This window comes from Rhagoletis pomonella, unplaced genomic scaffold (assembly GCF_013731165.1).
Source record: "Rhagoletis pomonella isolate Grant_MI unplaced genomic scaffold, Rhpom_1.0 Rhpom_scaffold_00006, whole genome shotgun sequence".
Lineage (NCBI taxonomy): Eukaryota > Metazoa > Arthropoda > Insecta > Diptera > Tephritidae > Rhagoletis > Rhagoletis pomonella.
In genome coordinates, this window is record NW_023458560.1 from 81,992,860 (window position 1) to 82,010,203 (window position 17,344).

The following is a 17,344-nucleotide window of genomic DNA, read 5'->3' on the forward strand; positions in this document are numbered from 1 at the left end:
GCATTACCAGTAATGCAATCGATTGATACAAAAATAAGTACTTCCCAAAAAGTTTAAAGTTTTTGCTGGGTACAGCCTGCCAAATACACACCTACAGCGTTTCAGAGAAAATGGTAAGAAGAAGAGTTACGTTACTTATCGAACTGTACGATGACTTCGTTCATCCCAATTTCGAAGTGTTCCTATTGAATGGAAATTAAATATTATAATCGCTGAGTTGATAAAAATATTAGTACCTACTTTCCGACTTTTTAATTGTTTCTATAGGATTAAGTACCAGCATGAAAATATTTTAGAAGCCGTAATTGGTATGCAATAAGTCCATATACAAGCAAACATATATATGCACATAGGTCTTTATCGCCAAAAAGGAACTAGTCCGATAGGAACTATATCCCCACCAGTCCAAGATCGGCGAAAAGTGGTACTTTTAAGAAACTAATTTTTTCAGTTTTTTTCACTACAAATCTATATCTAAAGGGACGAATTTAGAAATGGTTCGGAACTATAGAAAAAGGGATGCAGAACGAACTAGATCCTATCTGTCGAATTTATAACTATTTCGGAACTATCGAATAAGGGATGCAGCGGGGGGCTTGTTTAATTTACATAGATATGTATTCGGCGGCTTTTTCGTTCAAATACGCTTCTATTCTGTGCTTCGCAGATGCTATTTCATAGTTTGGTAATACAAAACCAAGCTTTGTGTTAACATATTAACATCTTGGGGCCATCTGGAACCTAACCAATAACAGCGAGCACCTCTGCAAAGTCAGCTACAGCAAGGTATGTAAACGTACATTTCTTACAATCATTCAAACAAATTTAGTTTCAAATTAAAAAAAAACGTTTCTTTGAAAATAATGTAAAATCGCACACGGAAGAACCGAAAAGATTGAAAAATCATGATACTTTTTTCTTTCGTCTGTCGATTTTAGAACTGGTTCGGAACTATAGAATTTAGGACTAGTTCGGAACTATCGAAAAAGGGATGCAGCGGGGGGCAATTGACACTTCCTAGGACATCGCCATGTTAAATTCGCCAGTTGCTTGCATGCAAAAGAGATTTATCGCGAACCAGTACTGGGTCTAAATGAACTAGAAACGCCCCAGTTCAGAACTAGAGATTTTCCCCACAGGGTACTAGAACTATGCATGCACATACATACATTTGTACATACATACATACATATGTTTCCAGTTAGTTGAGTCGATCTATTTAGAAACGTTTTATACCAGTGAGGTAAATATCCAAGAGTCTGCGCTGGATGAAGCTTATACCAAAATGTTCAGAAAATTACCCGGAACAACACATCAAAAATACGATTTTTTTAAGGCTCAACAAATTGTTATAAATGTCATCCCCAATTCTAAAATTTTCACTGAAAAATATGTTTTCACAATATTTTAACTTACTCATGTCGAAAAATGAATAAAATAAATTTTATTTTACTCATTCTTTGTATTCGAATAAAAATTCCCCTTTTTCGCACAATCCTGGATATAAAATCTTCAAGAATTAATTGCAAATATACGGCTGGTTCCCATATATTGTGGATAATTTTCTGCTCTATATTCTGATATTTTTTATTGTCTTGCTAAGAGTCGTATAACATAAGTTCTGAGCATTTTTTTTTTTGCGTTAGCCTCGAAAACTTCATCAGCTTTTCATTAATTAACAATATTAGCGAAACACCTTGACCTCTTACTTTTTGATATGTTGTTCAGGGTAATTTTCTAAACATTCAGCTTTAAGTGTTATTTTGCGCAGACTATTTGAGAACTCAAATGCCAGATTGACTGTAGGTACTAAGTATAGTTTCGAAAGTCAAAAAGTTAACACTCCTACGCTCTTGGAAAATGCAGAAATTCTTTTGTACTCTCGTATTTAATTTTTTTTTATATCATTCCGTGCGCCTCTGTCTGTCATCTTTGTTTGACTCACCGAGGCAAGAATGTAAATTCATCTGAATTCATATAAAAATGTATGTTTGTTGGTATAAACTATCTTAACTATATTATTTGTCACTATAAGATAATTAAATAGTTAAATGCATTAAGTAACCGGTATTTTGTGTCATTTTCGTAATAATTATATGTATAATGTCGTATGTTTAAACGAATAACGAAGCGCAGTGTATATATGTATGTACATATATTTAAGTGGTATGAATGATGGCAAGCTTAGCCAACGAATGTTTCTTCACGAACTGTGATTAAAAACTAAGGAAAATACGAGGTACTGAAACTTGCACAACTCACTACTTAAAACTGAGAAAAGCGGCGACTGGCTCGCGCTGCAAACCCTCAGCGGCAATGTGCATCGGTTACGACGACGCCGATCAACTGTGGGGCAGTTGTGTTGCGCTGGCAAACGTAGGATGAACGACCGCTAGACCCGCGACCACCGGTCATCGACTGCTTGGCCTGAACGTAAGCATTATATGTATGTACAGTGAATAATATACATACATATGCACAGTGAACATATGTATATATATACAAAACGTACCCATTTGTCTACATTAGAGTGGTCCTTTCTTGCATGAAGAAAAATATATGATGTGGCAAAATTTTCGAAATCGCCCCCTAAAAGAGAACTAAAAACGAAAAAGGTCAAATTTTGGCCGAATCAAAATGATGATGCTGCAAAACGTTCTATGTCAATTATTACTTATTGGGCTCAAATAATCGATTATCTGTATCTGAAGGCATCTGTAAATCTCACTCCAATCATTAACCAAAGACAAAACTTTCAACTCTGCCCGATGAAGTCCAACGATTAACAGAAGTGTTCAGATCAGAGTTGCGTATTTTAATATCCTTATTGTTCTTATGTAAATGCGCGTTTAATTAAGAAATTTATATATTTATTCGCCGAAAAATTGAGGCAAAATGTAGGTTCTTCCCAAAAATGTATAAGTTTCCGTATTAAATTAGGGATATACACATTGATAAACTTAACTTTTCGTATTCAGAAAAATGCAAGTTTTGATTTGTGAGCTAGGTTCGATTAATTTCCGATAAAAATTAGGTACGGCACCGATTTGTTCGTAATTCGCATGGTAATTGCATCTGAATAACCAACAAATGAGGTAATTCGCTCTTAACATTTTGTATGGCGAATTACGTAATTCGAAGGGTAATTGGAGTGCAAACTACGAATCAGAGAGGGAACTACGTAATTGGGGTGCCCGACCTGGGAAAGCCGTATAAGCGCTAATCTATTATTATTAAGTTCTGCAGTACCACCGACCATATGTAGCTTATATATGTAGCTGCAATCAGAAAAATCGGGCCAACTATTGACAAAGTTAGGCTATCTGCACACTTGTCGTCCAATCATAGTTGCGTTATCGTCTCGCCCTGAAATTTTGAGCCGAACACATGCATTTCAAAGGAGATCTGCACACTTGTCGTTATCGGCTAGTTATCGGCAAATCGTAGAAGATGCAGAATCGTTGTGCACGCATTGTTTGTTTACATTTTATGGGGAAAAATTAGTGAAAAAGTTAATATTTGCATTACAATTGCATAAAAATTAGTATGTTTTGTATAAAATCTGTGGAGATTATTAAAAAGTGGATAATTACATTAAAATTCAATAAATGTAAGAGTTTTAACTATAAAATATGACGAACTTGTAAAAAGTCTCTGTGTGCATGCACAAAACACACATTTCAGGAAAAGAAAAGAAGAGATATTAGTGAAAAATTATGTCTAGTATTGTTGCAGCACAGTCTATATTTTAAAAATTGCAGGTTTTTGTAAATATTTCGCGAAAATATCAACCAGAAAAACAGAAAATACCTGCTCCAAGTGAATTTTTAGAAGCCAAATGAATTGAAATATCACGACCGAGTGTGCATCATGATTGTGACGATGAAGCAACTATGATTGGACGACCAATGTGCAGAAAGCCTTACGAAATACATAAAGCTTCACCCACTACCGGATTTTTAACCCAATACGAGGAGTAAAGTAGTAGTAGTTGGTCGCGTTCGTATAAAATCGCAACAAATGATTTTATTTTAGATCAACAGTCGGTATACGGATCATAAAATAAGTTGTATATAAATATAGAAATCTCACTCAATATGATATAGTGAATAAGTTGAAATACCACTTAAAGGTCTAAACTTGTCTAAATTTGGGTATCAATAAAATAGATTTTAAATATAGAAAGTTTTTAGACATGAAATATATTTTTAATTGTGATGAAGTTTTTAATAAATTAACATTTAATCTATATACATATGTACAGTAAAACGATTTTTTTTTGTGGTAATTTATAATAATTAGTGAATAGTACGACTTGCATACATACATATACATGTCGATTAGAGTGGTCCAAAAAAATAAAGTCGGAGTTTTAATGCCGGCACACCCTAGGATTGATCTATATCGAAAAAAATATACCCCTATTTTTTTATTTTGAAATCAAAAAATATTTAGGGAGTGCTCAAAGCGCTCAAAGTTTACCATGTATTTTATATGAAAAAAAAAAAAACAATTTTAGAAATGGTATAAAACTCTTGAAAATTAATATTTTTCGCCCGGAAAACTGTGGTTCTCTTCAGGAGACTTCCAGTATTAATATCCAATTGTTTATTTAACCATTTTTTATGATTAAAGATTTTTTATTGGTCCACCCATTGCATTTTCTAAGGGCTTAGGAGGACCTATAAAATATAGTTACCATGAAAAAATTGTTAAAGAAACAATCGAGTATTATTACTGGGAATCTCCTGAAGATAAGTAAAGTTTTCCGATTGAAAAATATTGATTTTCAAGAATTATACACTATTTCTACGAAAAGATGTTTTTTCTCCATATAAAATACATGGAAAACTTCGAGCGCTTTGAGCACTACCTAAATTATTTTTTATTTCAAAATAAAAAATATGGGTATATTTTTTTTGGTATATAACAATCCTAGGGGGTGGCGGCATTAAAAATCCGACCTTATTTTTTTACATACATTTTCGGACCACTTTAATGTAGATACATACATATATATATTTACAAACCATGTATTTTCTCTTTTTCTGAATAAAGTTAGACGACATATAATGTTTTAACGAAATCGGAACTCTTTTACTGTTTTTGCCCACTGTACGAATCGAAAATATGGAAATTTTGTTTTTACTTTTCCATACGGAAGTGGCAAAGTTTCGATTATCGGAAGACAAGAATGGGTCACATTATCTACAATGCAAAGCATCAAGCATTTGGAGAGAGAAACTGGAAAAAAAAAGAATTTTGCAACTCTTACAATTTGAAGTTGCAAAGCTGCAAAACTGGTTCAGTGGCACTTGGCGTACGTGTGTGTAGATTGTAACGAGACATTATGGCGGCATCGTGGCCTTCTAATATACAAAGCCTAATTCAGTTTCTGGGCTAATGTGGCGAAGAATGGTGGTTCAAACACGCCTACAGACTTGTGCATTTGTGTATATACAGTACTGTTTGAAACATAAGCAACTCTCTCTTTAACCACACATTCTGAGTGACGTAACGTTTTTTACATATATGTATGTATGTATATCGTTACCTAATATAGAACGGCCATGTCTAACAATTTAGTTGCGACATAATGATGAAAAAAACTCCATAGGAAATCAAGACCTTTGCTGCGAATTTCTTTCATACGCTGTTTTTATTGCGGAATGTAAACTAGAAAGAAAAAACCAACTCCACGCACATTCATATCATTTGCAACAAATTTCAAATTGAAATTGCATGCCACTAATTTTCATGTACATATTTATTATTAATAACAGTGGTTCACAGCAAAAATGTTCTATGAATGTCACTATCTAATTCCAATGTCGAATAGCTCGGTGATTCCCAAAATCGAGATAATTTTTTTTTTCTATGGATATTTTTTCGAGATATTTGTCGTTATTCAGCTTAAAAAATTGTGGTTCCACTTACAGGCCTATTGATGATGTTCAAAGAAAGACGCAGAAGATTGGGCATCCAGAAACGGAAGAGGAATGCTGCGAACAGCGAGAGAATTCAAGAATTAAAGATCGAAGAACTCCAACAAGAGTATTTTTCAGCCTCCGGAAGAAAAGGGGAGCTACTATCACGGCTTCAGGAAGCTATGAAAAAGAAAAGCATAGACGAGGCATCCATGAAGGACGAAAAGAAGGAAGAGACTGCTTGTTCATCGAAGGCTATGCAGCAGAGCAGAATCCAGGAGGGTTCATCAACAGCTATGGACATGAACACGTTATTGGCTGCCATGTCACTAGGAAAAATAGAGCATTCGAGTGGAACAAAACTCGGAAAGAACAGCTACGTACTGCCCCCGATACCAGGTGCATATAGAAGCGTACGGTCGCAAGTAATTGATCGCCAGGAGAAGGTAGTTGTCTACTATAGAGAGGAACTACTGCGTAAATTGGAGAGCTAATAGCGATGGTGGAGTACTAAACATTTCCACAATTACCTCTATGGGCAACGCCATCGAGTTCGGGCGCATCATGCAGCGCCGATGTGGCTACTACAGAAGGATAGCTAGCCCGGTGGATTGAGACTGCAAAGTTATGAATTCGCTATTGATCACCGAAAGGAAAGTATCCATGGAAATGCTGCCATGGTCCGACGACCATGTAGCTTAGAATGTAAGCACTGCTTGGGTATAGGCTAGGGATAGGCAGACGGCCAACTAAGCAGCTAGTGGCAGCGGAAAGTCCGATTGCAGAGGCATACTGGGCACAATGGAAGAACTAAAGGTTGATATCTGGGTGTTTGCATAGCATATGGGAAAGTGAAGATGGCCAGTGCTCCTGCAATCTAATAGTAGTTCCCATGGTAAGAATTCCGGTCGTCCTCAAGGAACTCCACAATGGTGCCAGTGCAGTGCTTCTGGGAATCACGAAGACCCTGGAGAAGATCAAGCAGAGCTTATACTGGGTTCGTTGTCGGCAACCGGTAGCAGAGTGTATTGGTAACTGCGCAGAATGTATTGCAGCAAAAGGACCGAAATCCAGAAGTCATGGCCAGATGAGGCGGTATAACTCAGGTGCACCATTTGAGCGGTTTGCCATGGATGTAACTTATCCCAATTCAAAACCAGGAAGCTAAGTTTGTACTACAATAAAAAACAGAAAAATAAATTTTTTTAACTTTGAGCAAAACTGAGAATAATTCAATAAATTTGCTTAAAAATTTGCAATCAGACTTTTTCGAAAAAAATTTTAAATGCAAATCGAAAAAATTTTAAATCGATTTCAGTGATAGCATTTTAATAGATTTTTTCAGATGCTACTCTTATTACTTACTTTTAACTTTACGGAGTAGACTATCATTCATGGTATTGCATTTGGCGGCGAAATTTCGATCGATTTTTTTAATTTGTTTCAGAGTTAAATGCCAATTTCCATATTTGATGCATACTGCGGAAAAGAAAATAACTTCAATGGAGGAAGATTTCATTTTAAATGAAAAACCATTTCATTTAAAAGCATTGTCGGAACTTTTCAACTGTTTGCTTTCGAATTAGCAAATTGTAAATCGTGGTATGCACATTTGTCTTTAAAAATCTTCAACTTACTTGCGATTATTTATTTCAACAAATAATCATCTTAATTTAATTGACGTGAGGCTTTCAAATATTCCAAATCGTTCTTTAGGGGCGATCGCGATGCTTTGCTGCTTTCGATTTTCCGCGGATGCACTTCATATCAAATTTTGGTCCAATGGCGTTTAAAATTTCAATATCGTCAAATGGTTCGACGTAACAAAAAAAAAACTCTTGAAGCTTCACACAATGTCCTAAGAGAAAAAATAAGTATTTTAGAAATACATATACAGTGCCGAACAGAAGTATTGACACTGAATTTTTCGCAATATATGCAAAGTTCTTTATTCTAATTTATTTTCGATAATTTTTTATAAAAATATTGTTCATTCTACACCACAAAACATAATAATAAAATCTCTAAACTTTGTGCAAAACTCAGGAAAATTCATTAAATTTGCACACTAATTTGCAACTCTTTACTCTGATTTTTTAGAAAAATTCTAGGTATGCAGTTTTACGCAAGTTCTTCCATACAAACTAATTCGACAATTATTTTTTGTATGGAGAAAATGAGCAACACCTTCCACTAAAAAAATTGCCAAAAAACAACGCGATTTTCTAGCAACTTTAAACTTGCACCTTGCTATACTAAATTTGAATTGGATATAAAACTGCATACTTAGAATTTTTCTAAAAAATCTGAATAAAAAGTTGCAAATTAGTGTGCAAAGTTAATGAATTTTTCTGAGTTTCGCTCAAAGTTTACAGATTTTATTATTATGTTTTCTGGTGTAGAATGAACTATATTTTTATAAAAAATTATCGAAAATAAATTAGAATAAAAAACTTTGCATATATGGCGAAAAATTCACTGTGCCAATACTTTTGTTCGTCACTGTATGTATTTCCCTTGGTAGAATGAGGATTTGTTAAGTTGTGTGCGAAGAAATAACATCAGAAATAAATTTTAAGATTCAACATTGGTCATTATTTATTAAGTATGTACATATGTAGTATGTTAAAATAACCAAATATTTATTATCTAACACAGAAAAACTTCTCGTTTCCGTAAACCACGCGCCATGGACCTACTATTACCTTTTCTTCGATTTTTATTTTTTTTTTACTAACCACTAATTAAAGCTTGTCTTAAAAACAGCTTCCTCTAATTACTTGTTTCTTAAAATTTTAGTTCGAATATATAAACAAAACACGGAAGTGCGATTCATGAAACATCGCAAACTGGCATTTTTGGCGAAATTGCAATGTTTCGAACCAAATTGTATGAACGACCTATCTCGCAACTCCGGATTGCAAGTTATGCAATTGTCAAATTATTTCAAAATGTCGCACATAAATGAAAAAAAATAAAAAAAGTGTTTGCGGCTTCGATTCCTGCTGAAGTCTTGAGAAAGAACTGATGAGGAGATGTGGCGATCCACTAAATAGCAGCTACCGCTTAGACTTTCTTGCTTTTTCCATTTTTCCTAAAAAACTAATCGTGGTACAAAGCTCAATAACACTGTTAAAATAAGTATTAATGCGCCACAGCGAACATATGAATATACGCCACTTGACATCGAAAACTTTTTGGAATTATATGTACCGCGAAGCAGCCTTAACTGATGATTTTCTTTAAGTATTTGAGGACAGCAAAAAAATATGTTTCCCGACTTTCGGACTTGGCAATGATTGTCAGCTCAAATAAAATGGCAGTCACAATTTTGTCGCAAGAAAGTTGTCATCCAAAAGTAGTCAGCTGTGTCGCAAGCCGTGAAATTTTGCAACAAATGCGACATTTGCAACAACTTTTCCGACGTTTCATGAATCGCCCTTATATAGTTGTCACTTGACGCAAACGCATAAGTAAAGTTGGAAGTTGAGCTAGTTTGTGCGTAACAGAATTCTCGAAGGCGTTAGAAGAAAAATGTCGAAACCTTATTAAAAGGAAGAAGTTTTCCCACTGTTGCACACTTTTGGGGTAAATCAGCCTACGAAATCAATACATCTTAAGCAGAGATAACACGATTTGAACATTTGTACAGATTTATACATTTTGATAGTAACAGAGTGGCGTTTTTTTATTGAGCTGAACTCATTCTCGATAAAAATGTCTAGACCACACTACTTTGTGACTGCCGAAATGTACAAATCTTTACAAATGTACAAATCATGTGATCCCTGCATTAGACATATAATGTGTTTTGCCAAAAAAAACCTTTTTTCTATAGTTTTTTTGCGATGTTGCGATGGAGGGGTAGCGCGTACTGCTTTGACTTAAAATATACCAAAAAGATATTGGTCATGCAATTCTAATCTGTCTATGAATTAGAGATGGGCAAAACAGTTGACCATTGGCCTGGGTTCGAGCCCAGTTTCCGACCGAGTTCAAAAAAATAAAAAACAAAAAAACGCGAGTCAAAATCTTTCACGCGTCCATCTCTACTCTGAATACACCACAGCTTGAAATTCAACTTGAAAGCCAGCAGCCGGATTCCAACATTCATTCAAGAGAATTTTGGAATAGTTATTGTCGAATTCCTCTGTCAAAACTAAAAATGTGTTTAAGCATTAATTTCGTAATGAATTAGAATAGGTGTTAAAATGACTAACAATCTTTTGATATCTTTTGATAGATACCTTGAAAATGAAAATTATATAAGAAATGTTTGAGTTATTTACGTTTTATAAAAACTTGAATTACAAAATGGGATAAAATCGTATACAAAAAAAAATGAAAATTGTGTTCCTAGAAAATTTTCTGGAGGAACAAGTTTTGCGATATAAAGACAATTCATCTTTTGAATGAATGTTGAATTGAGTATAAATATTGTGATGGCAGTAATAGCATTGAGTAAATTTTAAAATTCGCTCGGAGGACGGTGAAATTATACTAGGTGAAGTAATAAGAGCGAGAAGAAAGATTTGACAGTACCTTATTGCAGGGTTCTTAAACTTTTAAGATGATGGAACCCTTACAAATCAGCTTTCCATTCATGAAACTCCATATCAAATTACTAAAAATCGAAGGCAGTGCAATTTAAATATGAATAAAAACCTTTACTTGGAATAGTATACATACTTTATATTTTAATGTGAAGAATGAAATTGTTTCACTGTTACCTGGTGTATAAAATAGTAGTTCGATATAATGTCTGAATGTCCAAACCGATATTACTACTACCATCCGAAAAATAATCTAAGATTCTAGGTGATTTACCAATTGCCTAGTTATGACATTTCACATTTCATTTGGCAATTCATCGCGTTCCTTGTAGAAAGTTTTATATAATTATTTGGCTACAGCGGCCAACAACACTACCGGTTAGGAAAAAACAAGTACAGTACGGCAATCATACAACTACAACTACATATGTATGTATGTATACTTGAAAATAGATAATTGCGTCTCGGTCAAGCTGTTGATAGCTTTCTGTGTGCAACTCAAATCGACCCCCGTGCTTATTGATCTCGCGGAACCCCGGTGACTTTTCTACGGAAGAGTTGGGTTCCGCGGAACACAGTTTAAAAAGCTCTGCGTTATTGGAAGTATTCGCCTCTTAGATTTTTTAAATGGGTAAATAAAAAAAGTTAACCCTTTTTACTATTAAAGCGGCAATAATTTTAAGTTTTTATTTAATAAAATACGTAAGATTAAAAATTACTTTTGAAATATCCCCACTATATAAAATAATAAAGCCATATAAACTAACTAGTTTTAAGCATATGTACCTATTTCTTTGTTCAAATTATGAAATAAACCAAACAATTTTGTGGATTACGCTTGTATTTAGTATTCAAATATTAATACGCCACAAAGATAAACACAAACAAAAAATGGCTTCAAGAATTTTAGCTTAAATAAATAATTTCCTTCCATTAAAAGTAAAGTGATTTTCTAAATCCATGCAATAGTTATGCTAAAGTAAAAAAAAAAGTGTATTCACACAAAAAGAGTAGCAAGATATTGAAGAGCACTCATATCGGGAAGTATCTATATCATCGCATTCTACGCTTTCAAAACACCATGTAAATGCCGGACAAACTGATGTGTTGAGGCAAAAACACTTTTAAAATGGCAAAATGGAATTCGACAAGGACCCACTGACAGCACAAACAAATCTTGATAAAAGTAACCAGTGCAGTAACCAATTAACAGCTTTAAAGTGATAGTTTAGACAAAAAACACCTGTCCAAGTAGCGGAATTAGTCAACAAGATTTTGCCCGAAGAATACTTTAAAGGACTAACCAAGGAATGCATAAAAAATTCTCGATGATACATACAGTAAAGTGATATTGTGTGCCACTTATGTTTATTTATTTATTTTTAAGAATTTTCAATTAAAATTTAGTTCATTCTCAGACAAACCCCATATATACCCAAGTTTAACAATTTGTAGAAAACTTCAAAAAAGTGCAACAAAATTTCACCTAAATTTCAAACTTTTTTCTCGGAAGTGTTAGAATTTTTTTGAGTACACAGTTTTTTAGCCCCTGCAATTTTACTCTGATAATGTGCAAATTTCAAGTGGCTACGAATTACCGTTAATTTTTTAGAATTTTTTTTGTCGCATTGGCTTCCATATAATGAATAAACTCAATTTATTTGTATATGGAAGAAAACCGCAACACCTTTGGTGAAAAAAATTTAAAAAAATCAACGGGTACCTTTAGCCACTTGAAATCTGCACATTATCAGACTAAAATTGATTGGGCTATAAAACTGTGTATTCAGAAAAATTCTAACACTTCCAAGAAAAAAGTTTGAAATTTATATGAAAATTTGTTGCACTTTTTTGTAGTATTTTACAAATTGTTAAACTTGGGTTTATATGGGTTTTGTTAGAGAAAGAACTATATTTTAATTGAAAATTCTTAAAAATAAATAAATAAACATAAGTGGCCCACAAATCACTTTGAAATGGCGTGCTATAGATATGACCGATACTGTACATGAAATCCACATCAAAAAAGTGGATACCGTAAGCACAAAAACGCACTATAATAGATTTATATAGATTGAAAAAAAATTCAGCTCGTATAAGTCACAAGTGGCACACCGCTGCCTTCAGTCGACTTATCTGGCCACCGCTGGTGCTTGGCTTAGTCATGACTAATTTTTTATTCACAAATAAATTATATACCAAAGATTTCACGAATTTTTTCACAAAAATGTAAACAGAAAACTTTAGAAGAAAAAGTGCTGCTAGCAAATAACAAATAGCCAAATTGCCCCCTTAAATACATGTAAATACCTCCAAAGAAGCAACACATAACGTCGCCTAGATAAAAGATTGTCGTAAGCGCCATTTTGACGATTTTTAGTTCCAGATGCAGTTGTATATTTTGAAATAAGGTGTTTCTTCCTTTACTTTCCGAGATATTGACTACAACTTTTTCGAAAATTCAGCAAAAATTTAGTTGGTGATTCAGTCATATTAAACTAATCAATATCTTAAAAATGGCGGTCTCCATTTTTGAATATCTCCTTTAGTTTCCGAGTAAAATGTGTCGAGTAAAATGTGTGGTTAATTTGGTAGAAATTTTGATCATATTTTGTCGTATTGTATACAAAGTGGCTGCCAAATTGTGGACAAATGACGCTTACGACAAAATTTTACTAAAGAAAATCCTTCATAAGCTCAAAACTAATTAACAATAAACATTAAAAATTAAATAATTTAAGAATTTTGTGAGCTAGTAACATTTTCAGAGACTTTGGAGAAAATCTTTTTTCGCGTTTTTGAGAAATTGCATTCCAAACTTCAATCGCGGCTTCCCACAACCTGCCGAAATTAACATACGACAATCTTTTACCCAGGCGACGATAAATAGAAGGTCAAACGAATAAAAGCAACATTAGGTGCGTTCATAAGACGTAGCTGTTTAGCTCATATGCTACGAAACTGTTGGCAACTGTTGAACCCAACAATTACGTCTTAGAAACGGCTTGCTGAATATGCTGCCAAATGAACAGCTGATAAATGTAAACAGATGAAATTGCAATAAATAGAGATAGTTGCGCCGATAGTATTCACAATTCAACGCTACGCTGCCGCCGTGTTGAAATAATCGTTCAATGTTATAATGAATTAAACAGTGTATAATTATATAGCAAACATCTTAAAAACATATATTTATAAACGTAGTATTATTATAAAATATTTTAGTTACTTTATCACATCAGTAATATAAAATAGAATAAATTTATTTGCAACTGACCTGCACTTAACAAAGCGGCGCTAAATTTAATATAAGCGGCGTAGGTCTTTTCGATCAGCTGTTTAGGCTAAGCCCAACACGTTGAGTTCAGGTAGCATAAAAATTTTCAGCTGCGAAAAATGGCGGAAAGTTTCCAACTGTTGAGCTGAGCGGAACAACTCAACTGTGCGTTTCTGAGATAAATAGCCAACGGTTACCCAACAGCTACATCTTATGAACGCGCCCATTGTAAAATATAACGCAGTCGAATGCCAGAAAATGAACAGAGAATGCTGCCTTATTGCTTCACCAGTTTATTGTGCCGTGCGCTCGAAGAAGGGAAACCAAATTTTCTTTGTATGGAGCATGATACGGTCTAATGTTCATTTATATGTAAATCATTTATATGATATACAGAAATGGATTCATACTAAAAATTTATAAGCGGCGCATTTTGCGGTGAGCCACCACCAAGAATTAGAAATATCGTGGTTTTGCATGATTAATTAATATCTACATATGTATGTATGTATGTACAAAATACAAGCTGGCCAGATTAAAATATGTTAAGGAATTAAAAAAATATTTGGGTATAACTTAGGTTTGCAAGAATGTGCATATGGATGTAGACAGATAGATATTAATATGAAGTTAACACCGCGCACACTTCTTCCAAGTCTAATTGTACAGTAGTGTTCAAAGAAATGGTAGTTGGATCAGATCAATATGATTACAACTATTTTTTTAATATGTTCCAATTTTTAAATAATAAAACTGGATCACAAATTTTAGTTTGGGCTGCAGAGAATATAGAGAACCATGTATGATCTTCTTCTGTTCGCCCATCCATCAGCTCCCATCCATCAACATTTCAATTCAAGTAAGAAGTAACAATATTTAAATATAAAACTAACTCAAGGATGAATTAAATAGAATTATAATCTGAATTGGCATAGCGAATGCCTAACGCTGACGAGATGACATGGTAAGATTAGTAGCCTCATGGCTCTTTGGAATGTACCTTCTGGGCAGTAGCGCCCCGGAGTTTCTAGACGCCCCGGCGTCGCGGCCGCCGCCGATTCTTTTTGAAGTTGACCACAGCGCCGCCGCGAAGCCTGTCAGCGTAAACCTCTAGTACCAAGTTCCAGTCGTCGGCCATAAACACTCCAGAAATATGCAGGCTGAAGAACCAATTTGCATGGGAGTTGTGAATGTAAGCCCATTGTAAAGGCTACAAAACGAAGTGTGGCAACTAGGGCTGATGATACCCGGGTACCCGGTTACCCGGGTATTACCCGGGGCTTTTATTACCCGGGTAGTCGGGTATTACCCGATTTGCCCGGGTACCCGGGTAATATACATATGTTGGTGCCGGTTAAACGAAAACACCCGGGTAATGCGACATAAAGCTTCTTGTATAATCTTTTTGGTGAGGATAAATATTTTTTCAGTGAGAAAATTTTTTTTTAGAATTATTTTTTTATGTCTAGAGTGTACGCGACTATGTACACCTAACCGCTTGCCTGAGTAGACGGAGACAAGAAAAGTAAATTAAAACATTAGTTTCTGTACTTAAATTCAAACTTCTAATTTTTGTAAATGCATATACAGTGTACGACAAAACTAAAGCACGAAGTCTCTCCTGAACTCGTTAAATTAAAAAAAGACAACAAATGGTTATATCCTTAAATTTTTTTTTCTTAAACTTATAATAACAAATATATATGATAAAAAAAAACAGTGTTCCAGTTTGTTATTGGGAAAATAGTACTGTTATGTGCAAAAACAAACCACCTGCAAAAACTTGCTGCGACAAAACTAAAGCACATGGTCAAATTTCTATTCATAGCTGACCGTGAGTCATTAATCAGAACCGTTAGGATATAAAATATTATACGTCAAACATAAATAAAGCATTATCAGTGTTATTGCGTGTTTTTAACGACATTTACTACATTTTCGAGCTAAGGTAAAAAAAACGTTAAAAATGGCCCGAAATAAGTATAACGCGGTATTACGTAACAAAATTATAGATGAATTTAATGGAGGTGAATCGATTCTCAATATTTCTCGAAAAATCAATATTCACCACACCGTAATTTCCCGAACAATAAGCCGTTTTCGATCATCCGGCTCCTGTGATACCATACATTTAGGTGGCAGGCCCGGCAAAACCACTACTCGTCAGGATAAATTAATCATCCGAAAGGTCCAGAAAGATCCCTTCATATCGGCGAGATCCCTGAGAAGTGAATTTTCATTGGACGTTAGCCTTAGAACCATGCAGCGAAGAACTGTCGAAGGCGGCTTCCCAACTTATAGAAGTGCTAAAAAACCTTTTATTTCAATAAAGAATCGTAGAGCACGAGTCGAATTTGCAAAGACGCACATTAACTGGACCATTAGCAAGTGGCGAACCGTCCTTTTCTCTGATGAATCCAAGTTCAACATCAAAAATTCTGATGGACTGAAGCTAGTACGCCGACCTAAAGGGCAACGCTTAAATCCACGCTACTCAAAAGGCACAGTAAAGCATGGTGGAGGCAACGTAATGGTGTGGGGCTATTTTTCCGGCAATGGAGTGGGTCCAATTCATAGAATTAATGGCATAATGGACAGATTTGTGTACAAAGACATTCTCGAAACAATTATGCTGCCCCACGCTGAGGAGGAAATGCCATTAAACTGGATATACCAGCAGGACAATGATCCGAAGCATACCGCTAAATGTGTAAAAGAGTGGTTTGTTGCCAATAAAATTGAAGTGTTGCAGTGGCCTGCACAGTCACCCGATCTCAACCCAATTGAGAATCTATGGGAGATTGTAGATCGGAAAATAGAACGCGAAAACTGCAAAAACAAGGACTCTTTGTTTGTTCAGGTAGAACAAGCATGGGAAAGCATTTCCATAGATGTTTTAAATAACTTGATCGAGTCTATGCCACGAAGATGTGCCGCGGTATTGAAAAACAAGGGCTTCGCTACGAAATATTAGAAGAATCAACTTTTCTTTCCAATTATATACCAATGTGCTTTAGTTTTGTCGCAGCATATTTAAGACCACCTTTATGTTTGAATTAATATTTTAGTTTAGTATGAAGTTTTATTGTATTATTTTTTTGTGACATAACAACAACTGTACCCCCTTCTAAATACCATAAAAAGAATTGCTATTACCAAGTGTTTGGAAGTTTTATTTCTGGTTGTGGTGGTATGGGAAGTTTCGTGCTTTAGTTTTGTCGTACACTGTACATTAGACTGGGTCGAAAAAAAAAGTTGCTAATGTCCGCCCCTAAATTTAAAGATTATGTTGAGAGGGTTCTGGAAAAATTTTTTTTTTTTTTTAACCCTCCGAAATACAGCCGAAATGGTTTTTTCGTTATAACTTGGTTATTTGACGGCCAATTTTTAAAATTGATATGTCATTATTTTTGTCTTGAGAAGCTTCACTTTTCGTTCTTATGTCTTTTTAAGCTTTGAAGTCGCGTTCGCATGATAAGGGCAGAAACAAAATTTTACCCCCCCTAAAGTATATTTTTTTCCTTACCAAACGAAAGTACTTAAAAATTCAAGAAAATGTTGCCTTCAAACTATATTACTAAAATAAT

At 34.6% G+C, this 17,344-nt stretch overlaps 2 protein-coding genes across 6 annotated transcripts in view; one reads left to right on the forward strand and one right to left on the reverse strand.

Moving 5' to 3' along the window:
- The window catches only part of LOC118741473, a 231,099-nt gene that overhangs the window by 55,219 nt on the left and 158,536 nt on the right, over positions 1-17,344 (forward strand). The window lies entirely within an intron of this gene.
- Positions 1-17,344, reverse strand: part of LOC118741479 (dnaJ homolog subfamily C member 7-like) — a 38,536-nt gene that overhangs the window by 3,245 nt on the left and 17,947 nt on the right. Inside the window, exon 1 of one of the 5 annotated variants that reach the window (XM_036473476.1) lies at positions 1,946-2,043. The exons of the other annotated variants lie outside the window; for them this stretch is intronic. Coding sequence (XP_036329369.1) covers positions 1,946-1,977 — 32 coding nt within the window. The 5' untranslated portion in view covers positions 1,978-2,043. Of the gene's footprint in view, positions 1-1,945; positions 2,044-17,344 lie in introns of those variants that run through there. 5 annotated transcript variants of the gene reach the window in all.